At 42.6% G+C, this 13,832-nt stretch overlaps 1 protein-coding gene across 7 annotated transcripts in view; it reads right to left on the bottom strand.

Moving 5' to 3' along the window:
• Positions 1–1,339: 1,339 nt before the first annotated feature.
• Positions 1,340–13,832, bottom strand: part of TMEM232 (transmembrane protein 232) — a 135,902-nt gene continuing 123,409 nt past the window's right edge. For all 7 annotated transcript variants that reach the window (XM_088653251.1, XM_060280163.2, XM_088653252.1 and 4 more), the window contains 2 exons: positions 8,097–8,190; positions 1,340–2,288 (listed from right to left, as the gene is read on the bottom strand). In XM_088653251.1, coding sequence (XP_088509377.1) covers positions 2,034–2,288; positions 8,097–8,190 — 349 coding nt within the window. In that variant the 3' untranslated portion in view covers positions 1,340–2,033. The remainder of the gene's footprint in view (positions 2,289–8,096; positions 8,191–13,832) is intronic.

Genomic DNA, 13,832 nt, shown 5'->3' with positions numbered 1-13,832 from the left:
AAAGAGAATGTGACCTAGATCAGATTAGACTTCCATGACCAGAGAAAAAAAAGCTTTCCACACATTGGTTTTTCATATTACAGCTCCATGTTTCCAGCCATAGCAAGGGAAGAGGAGGAAGTATTTGAATGAAGAAGTGTGGAAGAAAGTGTGAAACTGCCAGGATGGAGAAGGGAATAGGTAAGGTTGGAGTGAAGGCTTGTAGAAGTCATAGGGAGTGATTCAACTAACAAGCTTTGCTAGTGGTAGACCACGCAAGGACTTCTGCTACCGTTATGGGGCTCCCCACCTTCCCCTTCAACTGACGGACTAGCAATGTGGGTTAATGGAATTGGCCACAACACAACAATTGTACGGCTGTTTTCTGTTTACTCAATCCCTACTGAGTAAACCACAATCCATGCCACAGTGGAACTGTAAGCATCAGTTGAGGGAACTGCAGTGCCCATGTGAGGCACTTGGTGGTTCCGGGTAAAGACCAGGTTCTTCTGCATCACATTTTCCGCACTTTTGCAAAGACCACTTCTCATCCATCTGCTTTCAACCATCTCACGTGTAGACACACTCAAAGAGAAGCAGCATATTTCAACCTTGGAGTTAGGGGGTCTTATTGTGGGCTGCATTTCTTCAGCTGTATTAGCTAGTTATAGAATGCTTGTAGTAGAAGGGTTAAGGTTTCAACATTACAGTTATCAGACATCGACACACAGTGAATGGTGGAGGTCACAGGTAGCTTTTAACATGAGGATCTGAGTTGAAGGAAATAGCCACACAACTGTGGGACCAAGAATTCAACATAGCCAAGGACTGTGCTCAAAAGTCACAGCAAGTCTAGAGCCACTGTGCTATTTTTAAATAAGCAAATCAAACTGCAGGAGATGTGGCAATGTGCACAAGTGAGTTAGGCAGTAAGCAAGTCCTAAATATCAACAGAAAGACTAAGAAGCAGAAACAGGTTGGGGGAAAGAGGCAGAACCTGTAGCAAAACAAGCAACCAGGGCGGGAACGGGAATGGACGGGAGGTATTGATGTAGACCACAGATAGTCAACATTATGCCCTTCAGATGCTGCAGACTCCAGTTCCATCATCGTTAACCAATGGCTATACTGGTTGGGGCTGATGGGAGTTGTAGCTCACAACACCTGTAGGGCACCACGTTGGCTCCCCTGGGTGTAGACAAACTTTGGGGGAATTCTTCAAGGCACAAACAAATGATTAGGTGGAATAAAGAGAACAAGAATGAGAAGGTTTGCTGTCCCTGAGCATCTTCCATGTGCTTCTCTCGACCTCGCATAGAACATCTGAGTGTGCTAAGAAACAAGACAAAATTCAGAAAATGCTTTCCCATAACCATTGTATTTCAGGAGAGGAAATTTGATGTAAGAGCAGATGACACATTACATGGAAATGAGTGCTATGAAACCCAGCCTTGTTCTTTTCATGAAAAGCAGCCCCAGGAGACCAGCAGCAGCGGAAGAGGTGGGATAGAGCAGCACCAGCATCTTCCTAGCAGCAGGGCAGCCACACCCTAAGATACTGCAGAGGTGAGGTGGTTGCGAGGTTGAAGGAGCTCCAGGTTGGTGCTGGTAACTCCTAAGATGCCAATGCCACCAAGACAGAGCTCCTGCAACCTCACCGCCACATCGCCCTGGCAAACACAGCGCCACCAATGGGTGGGAGGGCTGCTCTACTCCTCCCCCATGCCACTTTGCTGCAGGAGGCCACAGCTTAGAGCAGAGAAGCAGTGGAGTGGGAAGGGGAGCTTAAATACTTCGTATCAGGCATCCCTCCCCCATCCTCAAAGTTGGTCCTCAGCTGCCCCATGGTTTAGCCTAATAAACACATGATACACCGTGAATGAAAAAGTAGGTGGGGGCAATTTTGAGGAGAAAACCATCAGCAGGAAATGGTTTAAGAGCACACACACTTCCCTACTCCTCTACTTAGGCTTTTCATTCTAAGGTCTTGGGCTTCATTGCATGCATTTGCCTATAATGTGTAAGTTAACCCCTTAGCGGGCTGTTGTTCAGGCTCATGACAGTTGTGCACTTGACAGTTGAGTGCTGCTGTATGACTCTGTCAGTTCTTCATCTTCTTCTTCTTCCTCTTCCTCTTCCTCTCTTTGTTTATGAGGAAGCTCATAGGGCTTAGTTGTCTTATTCAGCTTTTCTAATCGCCATTTCATTATTTTATTGAAGCGTTCTTCTTCCAACTTCTGTTTTTCTTTAAGCTCCAGCGCCAGGAGTTTTTCTTCGAGTTTCAGCCTCATCTCCAATTCCCTCTCCCACTGTTGCAAAGGAAAGAAAAAGCGGCTTTAGTAGTGATATTGGTATGTGTGAAAACAGAACACTTCAATTCATGGCAGGAAATGCAGATAATTTAAAGGCAGGAATTTAGTAACTGGGCATTGGGAGAGTCTGTGATGGATCCTGCAACTTCATTCGAAGAAACAACAGGTACTGGGCTGGCGCTTTCAGATGTTGGACTGCAATTTCCACCCACCCCTGTCAGTATGGTTGTAGTCCAACAACATCTGGGGGGCACTGGTCTGGCCAAGGTATACCCCACAAAGTGTATTCATTTCCTGTTGTGGGGCCTGCAGGTTCATGACAGGATCCTCAGGAGCTCAGAATGGCAAGTTTCAATGTCCGTCTCAAGCAAATTGCAGAATTCACTGACAATGTGAAGATCAAATATTAGCTAGATAAACTTTATTCGCATTAGCCAACGGCCATAGCAACATAAAACAAGCAATATATACAGATAAAAAACAACAATCGGTAAAAAGGGCAAACAAATGACCAAGAAGATCAAATATTTTAAAAGCAGGTGTGAGAACTACACCTTTTCAAATATAATTTCATATCATTTTTTTGTAATATTAGAAAATGCACACACATGGAATTCATAGGGACTTGGTAAAACCAGCTAGCAGGAGACTCGGCTGATACAGAGGAATGGCCATGCTTTCCAACATGCCAGGATCTGTTACCTGAAAGTGAAATGCTAAAAGGCACCACATCAAAAGGCACACAACGTGGGTGCTATCAATGTCACAAATGCTGGCAAGCACCGTAGATAGGTATATCACATAAAAGTTGTATATTAATTTTATGCACATTAAAATGTGTAAATTATTCGCCATGCTCCATTTCAGAATGCATCTCCCCGAAGGCAAACTCCTGCCCTGCTCAATTCTTATTGTTTTTCAAGCAAGAAATATGTTACTTTTCTGAAAGAAAGGGAATTGTTCGCTGATACAGACTTTGATTTGGCATTACCCTGCTTAAATCTCAAATAGCAGAAACTACGACTTGAGAATCCCATCCCAAGCATATTAATAAACGAGAAGTTCAGCATGGGGTCTTATTAACAGTGCCAGCATTAGGGGGAAATTGAGGTTGGGTATGGAGAAAAAGCAGTGTGAATTCTGGGGGAGGGCAAGCTTTGCCCCACATTTTAAAATTAAAAATAGCATATTCTACATGTTCTGGAAATAACAGTACATTGCATATTAACCTCTCATCCCTTCTCTAATAATCTCTTGCATTCTTTCATATGCTGAAAGCATGTTTTCCGTTCTTTTCTCGTTTGTCCTCACAACAGCTGTGTGAGGCAGATTTCATTGAGAGCTATTGACTTGCCCAAACTCTACACAGTAATCTCGAGTGTTGTAGAATTCCCTTGCAGAAATTTACACACAACATTAACATTGTATGTGTGAATTTCATATATGATGGTCACATCTGTGAGTTTTTCAATGTTTCAACCTACTGTAAACATGTGTATATTCACAGCTTGCCAGTGAAAAACCTTCATATCACATGATAATCTCTAAGCAGATTCCATATTAATTCCCCACCCCCACCCCAAAAGATCATGTAGGAATTTTTGTAATGTGAGAAGTGGCTCTGAGCAGAGATAGACAACTTATATCACAAACCCACCAGCACCCTACTTGTTATGCACCATATTGGCCTTTGGGGTTCCGTCGCCCGCCTCCTGTTCCCTTCTGTCATCCTCACTTCATGAGGTGATCTTGAGGTGATCACATAGTGAATTGTAGTACATATAAAGCGAAGGAAATCTATGGACATGAGACATTCCCCTCGTGTAGAAAAAACAACCATGCCTCTCTAGTACCTGAAAAAAAGCTTCATTCATATGACATGGTTACCACATAGAAATAGTGTGGTAAAATCACCTCAAAAAAAAAAAAGTAGCCCACTCGAAAAAATGAAAGGAGAATTAATCTTCCTCACAAGAGACAGAAAGATGGATGCAGCAGTGTATTTGAAGGCCAAAGAAATATGAAAAGGGATAGGGATGATTTTATCAGCGTGTGAGAGATGAAATAGCAAGAGGGAAGAAAAAGAAGCAATGACAATGGTCGGTGGACAGTTGGACGGGAAAGGCGGGAGAATGCACTAGCTGTGTGAAGAAGCTGTTGTGTTAGAAGATGGATCAATGGCAAGACCTTAGCCTAGCTAACTTTTTATCATGAAGCTCTTCGCATTGAAGACGTGCTCTGTAAAGGAGCAATATTTGCATTGATCTTCTCAGCCTAAGCTCACTGTTTGACCCCGTGTCCAGCACAAGAAAATGTGTGTGCGTATGGAACAAAGTACAACCTCTACAAAGGAAAATAGACAATGTCAGGGGCACAAATGATGTACCAGAAAGACTAAAACTGTTTATGACTGATAGTCAAGGAAAAGTTCGCATCTTGTTTTGAGCCTCGATGATAACATCCTTACTGCATTAATGGAGGCCCTGAAGGTATGGTCTTATGCATAGAAACTGCAGCTTAGAATAAAACAGCAATAAAAGTGTGTCGTTTATTAAAGAGAAGGGCAGTTTGGATTTTAAAAAGGAGAAAGGGTTTAGAAATAATCACTGCATTAAAAAGAAGTGAAAAGACTTTTAAACATGGGGGGAAAGATTTCAGAGTCTGAGAAAACTGTGTTTTTCTAGGGGGGGAATGATTGCTTTTATGGGATGCCCCCAATTACATTATGGGCTGTCTAACCTTAAATAATAAAATGCCTTCCTTCTAACAGAGTATTGTAAGCAAACTAGTAGCTTGTGGGCATTTTTGCTATGGTTACCATTATTACCAGCTGGCAGAACTGCTCTGAGTTATAAAATATATTTCAGTGCACTTAGTATTTTCACTGCCTCCAGAGTCAGAACTCAATGGTGAATTAACTCTAAAAGCTTGTTTAATGTATCAGAAAACGTATATTCCTTTCCTTTCATTCCCCAAACTGGCTTAATAATAGCAGATTTTAAACACTTTCAGAAAGAATGTTCCAGACAGTTATGCAAAAGATGGGAAGAAGAAAACCTCAAGACCCAAGTGTTTATGGAACATTTCCAAGTTCTGCAGGACTCTAATCATTAATGATAATGTTGATTACTGTTTCCCCACCACAGTGCTAGGATGTTGGTAAGGCGGAAAGTGAGCAACTTTCCCTAGACAAACCAGTGAGCTAGATTCAAAGCTGAAAGGGGAATTTAACGTTTTTGGCTCCACAATAAAATTGGACTCTTTTCTCCATCCAACATCCTATTCCCATAAGATTAGAGTCAGAAGGAGAAATGGCTTAACGTAATACTTATAAAGAAGCAGCACTACTACCTTCTACCCTGATTGCTTTGAGGGCTGCCAGATTAAAATTTTAAAAAATAAAATATGATGTGGAAATCTCCAATACTTTGAACTGAAGGAACTCTGAAATAGAGGGTGGCAGCTGCAGGCTCTGGAGCAGTGAGTTCAGATGTGCCTCTTAAAATAAGCAGCACCAGGAAACCCTAAGTACTTCAGATAGTGGCAAATGTTCTGGCGCAAAGTGAGGCTATGCATACAATAAAGGTAAAGGGACCCCTGACCATTAGGTCCAGTCATGACCGACTCTGGGGTTGCGACGCTCATCTCGCGTTATTGGCCGAGGGAGCCGGCGTACAGCTTCCAGGTCATGTGGCCAGCATGACAAAGCCACTTCTGGCGAACCAGAGCAGCACACGGAAACGCCGTTTACCTTCCCGCTGTAGCAGTACCTATTTATCTACTTGTACTTTGATGTGCTTTCGAACTGCTAGGTTGGCAGGGCCAGGGACCGAGCAACGGGAGCTCACCCCGTCGCGGGGATTTGAACCGCTGACCTTCTGATCGGCAAGCCCTAGGCTCAGTGGTTTAACCCACAGTGCCACCCGCGCCCCGACGCATACAGCAGGGAACCTATTTAAACTGCAGAATATATAATATCAATATTTAATACAGATATCATATTTGCACGTGCCGGTTAAATTGAAATTTAATGGCAAAATTCAAATTGTTTTATGGGTTACATGAATGAATGCCGTTCATATAAAATTTTCTGAATTCTGTTGCAAGTCATCTGTCAAACACTGCCACATACTGCAACCCCATAGCAGCCGACTGCTTCCAGGTGTCAACTGTCAGTAGTTCTGTAATGCTGATTGTTAACACATGTCAGCTGTGAAATACTGTCAAGTACTGATTTTTCCAACAATGACGGCTATTTCTCCATGCCAGCTGTCAGATGTTAGTGCTGAATATACACACCTGGAGAATATTCGGCAAGTACCCTGAGAATATTCACCAATAAAATTTACAGAGGGCACTTTTGAGGATAATTTTGTGATAATTTTTTTTTTTAGCTCTAAGTGCAAATGTGCAGAAAACTGTGGTTAACAAATCACTTAACTAGCTGACCCTTTAAACAAGTTGTGTGAAAGTAACACGGGCATGTTGCTTATTTTTCACTTCTAAAAATGCGAACTCTACTAGTGTATTTTTAGCAAATGGCTGGTGATGCCTGAATACCGCGAACCAGATTTTTTCATCTGTTCAATAAACTAGCATTCTTCCTCTACATTGGAAATGGGGGCACTCTTATTAATATTTTTTAGGATACCCTTTATAGCCCCAAGTGGCTCCCAGGGTACTTCAAGACCGTCGTTATTTTCAGGTGGGATTTAATCACAAATTGGCAAATTCAGGTTGTGCAATTAAAGTTGGAGCTCTCACCACAACAAACTCATTCCCCCTGCCAGACACCCACAATTGGACTTGTAGCAATAAGGAAAGGGATGGGGAAATGCAAGGAAAAAAGCTCCTTGCACACAAATTGCAACGAATGCTCATAGCCAATGTCATCTAACCTCTCTGCAAACGTAACAAGATAAATGTTCAATAAGCAGGTCTTCAGGAAGCATCCTTAAAGTGGCTTGCAAAATATCCTCATTATAGAATCATGTGGATCAGAAATTACATGGCGGCCATGTGGAACCAGGATTATTTAAGCTGTGCTTCCTGCTCTTGTCCTATACAGTCAAACCACACAGCAGCTACACTACGACCACCAAGTGCCCTGAAGCAAGAGTGTGGGTTGAGCAGATAGAAGTCACTCAGTCAGTGGTGGAAGCAATATTCCCCAAGAGAAGGGATTTTTTCCCCCAGCCAGAACTCACCGGAACTTAGTTTCGGCACCTCTCAAGTGGGCACCATTGCCATTTTAAGAGAACAAAGGAGGGACTGGTGGTAAGTTCCAGCACCTCTTTCTAGAAAAATAGCACCGCCCAGGAGTCCGTTGTTTCAGTGGCTGGGACCATATACAAGCTTTAAACTGGCTAACAGACAGTCTCTAAAAGACAAGCATGCATTCAAGCAAGCTATTTCAAGGAGCGAAACACTATTGGTGATGGAGAAGATGAGATCACAGCTAGCAGTCATGTTTGGAGAAGCCTTACATGACAAGGAGGGTTGATTCTTGTTATTGTTTTAGTGACTTGCTATGAGCTACCTTGAAGACCCACATGGATATTAGAAAGATGGGATACAAATACCTTAAATAAATAAATATGGGACAATCCAAGGACCTGAATCGAGTTCTTAGAAATATACATACCGGTAAAATGTACACCAGGTCTTTATCAATTTGGTTAGAGTATTAATTAAAAATAACAGGTCTTTATAATGAAGGTAATTAAGGTCTGTAACAGCAAATCCTGGGTGTGCTGTACACAGAATTATGCTTAAGCAAATACTCATCTTAATAACTGTTCTTACCTGAGTCTCAATTATTGTCCTTAGTGCTATTTCTGCACGGGTCAAGTAATCTGGATATGGATATTTTGGTACACCAGCTAACAAAAGCTCTTCCCTTTAGGAAAGAAATGAGAAAACTGTTAGATTTTAGTTTTGTAACTTTGTAGGAATGCCCACCCTAAAAAAAAGGACCCTTATTGAAATATTGAATGGTGCCAATTCTCCCATTGGCTTGCAAAATCCTGACAACAACTGGTTAGGATCATTTAAGGCCTTTCTAGGAGGTCAGCTTTTACACCTCTGAGTGAAAACTGCTTAGAGTTGTCCTGCAGAAGATTTAAATCTGACTTAGGTTTCCACAGCTTTACACTGTTCCATGTAGTTATTGGTTGCTATGTTCAGTTTTTTAAAAAGCTGTTCTACTCTATTATCACTTATTTATTTCAGCAGTTATGCTTGGCTCTATAATTACGCTGAGTGCAGGTTATAATTATAATCATAAAGATCATTAGATGCTGCAGCTTTGTGACTAAAATAAATCACATGTGCATGGTAGATGTATTCCAGAGGTCTTCTCCTGCCAAACATATGCAAGGTGTTTAATTTTCAAAGGTGAAAGGGGGGGAAACCTTAAACTTCATCTCTGACCATTTGATCCTATGCATTTTTACTCTGAAGTAAGCTCAGTGGGGCTTACTCCCATGAAAGTGCTTAAAGGTAAAGGTGAAGGGTAAAGGGGCCACTGACCATCAGGTCCAGTCGTGTCCGACTCTGGGGTTGCGGCGCTCATCTCGCTCTATAGGCCGAGGGAGCCGGCGTTTGTCTGCAGACAGCTTCCGGGTCATGTGGCCAGCATGACAAAGCTGCTTCTGGCGAACCAGAGCAGCGCACGGAAACGCCGTTTATCTTCCCGCCGGAGCGGTCCCTATTTATCTACTTGCACTTTGATGTGCTTTCTTTTTTCTTTTTTAGGTGGGCAGGAGCTGGGACTGAGCAACGGGAGCTCACCCTGTCGCAGGGATTCAAACCGCCGACCTTCTGATCAGCAAGCCCTAGACTCTGTGGTTTAACCCACAGCGCCACCTGGGTCCCTATATGAAAGTGCTTACAGGAATACAAACTTAAACATTAAAACCGGGGGGGGGGGACCTAAAGAAGAGATTCAGACAAATAAACCAACATGCGGGGCAAGCAAAAAGGTTTTGTGCCATCATTTGGACCTCCTAAGGCAGGAACTTCCAGAAAGCAGGTGCCATCACTGAGAAAGCCTCTCATCTGTTCCCACCAGCCATGCCTTGGTCTCTCTTTGTTTTTTCAGTGGACAAGCACAATAATATGGGAGGAGACCATGCTTCAGCTCAGGAGTTGGGAACCTTTTACATCTTAAGGACTGCAATCCTTCCTGGAGAAACCTGGGCCGCATACCAGTGGTGGGTCGTACCAGAAGCAAAATCAAGCAGTGCAACCAACATGTCTCTTACCTTTGTATAGGAAGCTACATGCCAGTCACACACACACAAGCACAAGCCAGAAGTTTCTGTACACGCACACCATCTAGGCAAGCAAGCAAGCAACATCACCACACATTCCAGCCGGGCAAAAGCTTTAATAATAATAATAATAATAAATATATTATTTATACCCCGTCCATCTGGCTGGCTGGGTTTCCCCAGCCACTCTGGGCGGCTTCCAACCGAATATTAAAAACACAACACAGCATTAAACATTAAAAACATCCCTAAACAGGGCTGCCTTCAGATGTATTTTAAAAGTAAGATAATTGCTTTTTGCCTTGAGATCTGACGGGAGGGCGTTCCACAGGGCTGGCGCCACTACCAAAAAGGCCCTCTGCCTGGTTCCCTGCAACCTCACTTCTTGCAGTGATTTATATCCCACCTTTGCTCCAAGGTGGGATGCATAGTTCTCTTTCTCCTTATTTTATCCTCACAACAACCCCATGAGGTATGTTAAGCAGATAGACAGTGACAGGCCAAAGAGCACCCAGGGAGCTTCATCGCTGAGCGTGGATTTGAAACCCTGGTCTCCCAGGTCCTACTCCAATATTCTAACCAGTACACTATACTCGAGACGGTAAGGGGCATGGCCAGAGAAGAGGGATAGGTTGGTCCTAAAGGCCTGAGAGAGAGGCTTGGGGGATTCCCCACCCCTGCTTTAGGCATCCTAGCCCCAGGGTGTTTGGGGTTTTAAAGGTAGGCCTTGCTCATCCTATGGCAGGCATCCCCAGACTTGGCCCTTCAGATGTTTTGGGACTACAATTCCCATCATCCCTGATCACTGGTCCTGTTAGCTAGGGATGATGGGAGTTGTAGTCCCAAAACACCTGGAGGGCCGAGTTTGGGGGTGCCTGTCCTAGGGCTTTGTGCACAGATTACTTGTTTAATCTGCGTGCAGAGCCCTGGGGAGAGGCATCTCTGCTTCATCATGTCCATTTTGAAAGGGGGGGTCATTTTATTGTATCTTTTATTTACTGAGTTTGCATTGCACTTTGTGCCTCCATGTGTGATAGCAAGATTATAATGATGAAAGCAAAGTAGTTACAGCTGCCGGCCCACTGAGGACGCTTTCATCCCGGTATGCTTCCCCTTTATCACATACACAGCACAACAGGGACCTATTCCCACCCACCCCAACTGCATACGAATCAATATGGCTAATCTGACCCAACAACCTACAGACAACCCACAAACACAGACAAACAAGTCACACTGCAATCTACTGAATGCAGCCAACCAAGCTTGGGACCCCCCAAACTCTCGCATTACCAATAAAAATGAATAAATACATAAACAAAGGATCTACCCACATGATGATGACACAAACCTTACACTAATAACAGGCAATAGAACAAAATAACAATACTCCCATCTCTCTCCCTGCCACTCTTCCTCCAACTGCAAGACGTCTTTGACAAAAGTGTCTCTCGCTATATGTAAACAGACTGTGAAAAAGGCTGTGAATTAAAAGTGGAGACAATAGATTACCTTTCCCTGTTTATCTGTTCGTTTTGTAACACAAAACAGTTTAATAAAAAACTATTTAACACACACACACAAAGAAAAGAAATCCAAAAGGCTCTGCAGGAAAAAGCTTTTGAATTTTGTCTATTTTCTTCAACATTGAAGTAAAACCTTTCTTACAGAAGGAGAAGCACTGGAATTAAAACCTAACCCAACACTTGTGTCATTGTATGGCATCTGATCTTGCCAGCGTTTCAGAGTTTTTGACTACTTGGTTGGTTAAATTCCTTTCAGCCTCTTAGTTCGTGTCAGCTCCCTCTGAATTTTGTGCAATATCGTTTCGGCAGGAGAAGCCATCTAAATCGCTTAGCTTTTCCTTGGCATTGATTTTGCGGCCCCTGAAGTGCAATCGGTAGTTTGCTAAGTGGGCACACAAAAATAGCTTCACATTGATTTGGAGTGAGACTGGCAAGCACAGACTGATCCAGTGCATCACGACCCATGCGTGGAACTAGGAGAGAACCGCAATATTTCAAGTGAAGGAAAAAAGAGGCTTTGTGTCTCCAATCCAATCCAATCCTCTTCTGGAGTTTCATATGGGAGTTGCCATTTTAAATCATTAATCCATAAACTTTGGCTTGGAGTTGTACGTGTAAGTATCACAGATCAACACGAGGGATAAAGAACTTCCACTTCTATGCTACACTTTCTGTGCCTTCCTTATGAAGGGCTTTTCTCCTATCCAAGGCTTAGAATAGGCGGAGTCAAGCTGGTGCTGACATACAACCCCGTTATCATTGACCACTGGGGCTGGGTCCTATGACGGCTATCCCTGACCTAGAAGGAGAAGGTGCTACAGCTTCCTCTCATTCCTCTATCCAGTTTGTTATGCAGGCTAAATCTGGTATTGTTTCTCAATGCTGAAAAAGTAGGAAAGCAGTGCAATATTCAAGAAAACCCAGTCAATAAATACCAAACCATTTGTTTTAGGATAATAGTATAATATAGAAGAAGACAGGAGTGCCTGGCGTGCTATGGCCCATGAGGTCACGAAGAGTCGGACACGACTAAACAACAACAACAATAATCTAGAAATTGAAACTATAATCATAATTATTCTAAATACTGGTTACTGTCGTGCCAGGGTTAACCTAGGGGCACCTCAACATTGTAGGCTCCATGTTTCAGTCTCCTGTTCAAACAAACACAGTAGCACCTGGTCTGAACTGAAACAGTCCCTTTGTTGAGTCAGCTGGGTTACTTTCGCAGGTCTCAATGTTTGACTTTATCCCACTAGCCAAGCCACCTCTTTACCTTACATTTCCTTAAACCTTGGGCTTTGCAGCATCTGATCTCTTGTAACTCTGAATCCTTTCTTCCTGGCTAATGGTTCACACCTGGGATTTAATCATTGCTGCGAGCCATCTTCAACTCTTGGCTTGGCCTCCAAAAGCCGATGCCTTCACATTCCTCCTCAGAAGATTTCCATTCTCCTCCTTCCTCTCTTCCTTCTTTCCCACCAACCCCAGCTGTCTTATATTCGAGACCCATAGATTCCCCTTCTCTCTAACACTTTCTCCTTCTGTGGTTCCGCTTCCTCATCTGGTCTGAGTCCACCAGAGCTTCTTGTTGTCTACCAACTTTCCCCTGGTTTAAATGCATTCCAAGGCTGCTATGTTAAATAAAGAAGTTTAATAAAAAAAGAAACCATTATGCTTGAATGCATTGTACTTAAAATGCTAGGCAGAGAGCTTTGCATCAAACGGGAGGTCTGTCTATAGCAAATGCAGCGAGAAGAAGTTGGATGTTTATGTTCAGGTTAACTGACTTCTCCTAGAAACCCAAGCAGAGATCCCTCTTAGCATGAAATGAAACTTGAGGAGAACTCATTGTCTTTGTTGGCCATCAACGCTCAGTGATGATGAACAAGCAAGATGCTTGCATAGGATTTCTCTCTAGACCCAGACAGAAAAGTCACTGAGTTGTATTACTGAACTTAAAGAAGAGGAGACTGCACTACTTGTTGTTGAAGAGCAATGTGTTACTTAGTATTTTGTAACCTTTACTTGTAACTGTTTTAAGACTGTTCTGCAGTAAAGCTTTGAAACTCAATTCTTGTGGTAGAGCTCAAATTCACTTCTATTCTGCACAAAGTCTAGATCGGGGATTGCTTTTGCAGCAACTGTTAACATCAGCAAAAGACTCTTGGATGTCCCTATTGCTTGCAACTAGATCTGTTTCCTTTCTGTTCCTTGCTACACTTTGTTTTCTTAGATTGGCTTTGAGTTTTGTTTTTGTCAAATATATTTGTTGTTGTTTTTTTTCATGCTGGAATCTTTCTAATGATCTCAATTCCACACCATCAACTAGTATATTTTATGCTTCTTGTTTCTGGATTCAGATACTTGATTGTTTCATCTGGGTTTGTGCCTGCAGATTAATGCTTCCCTGAGCCCCTCGTGATTGCTTCTGGTAGCTGAATTTCACTGTATGAGAGGGTTGGTTTTTTTCTTAATACCAAGAGATGTGCTGAATTGTAATTTTTTTAATTTCAAGGAAGGACTTGATATTGACTTCCTGCTAGGCTGGTAATTGAAGTCATTTTATTTATGTTGAAAGTGTCAGATAATAACTCCTTCAATCTGTACTACGGCACTATGCATACACAGTATGAGGCTAATGTACATTAAACAATATGGGGGTGATGAGGCTTGACATCGCCTAATGTAAAGTGATGCATGCCTCACTACTAATATTGCATTTTTTAAAATAAATAAAT

Source organism: Zootoca vivipara, chromosome 10 (genome assembly GCF_965207765.1).
Source record: "Zootoca vivipara chromosome 10, rZooViv2.hap1.1, whole genome shotgun sequence".
Classification (NCBI taxonomy): Eukaryota; Metazoa; Chordata; class Lepidosauria; order Squamata; family Lacertidae; genus Zootoca; species Zootoca vivipara.
This window is presented reverse-complemented; position numbering and strand designations above follow the sequence as displayed.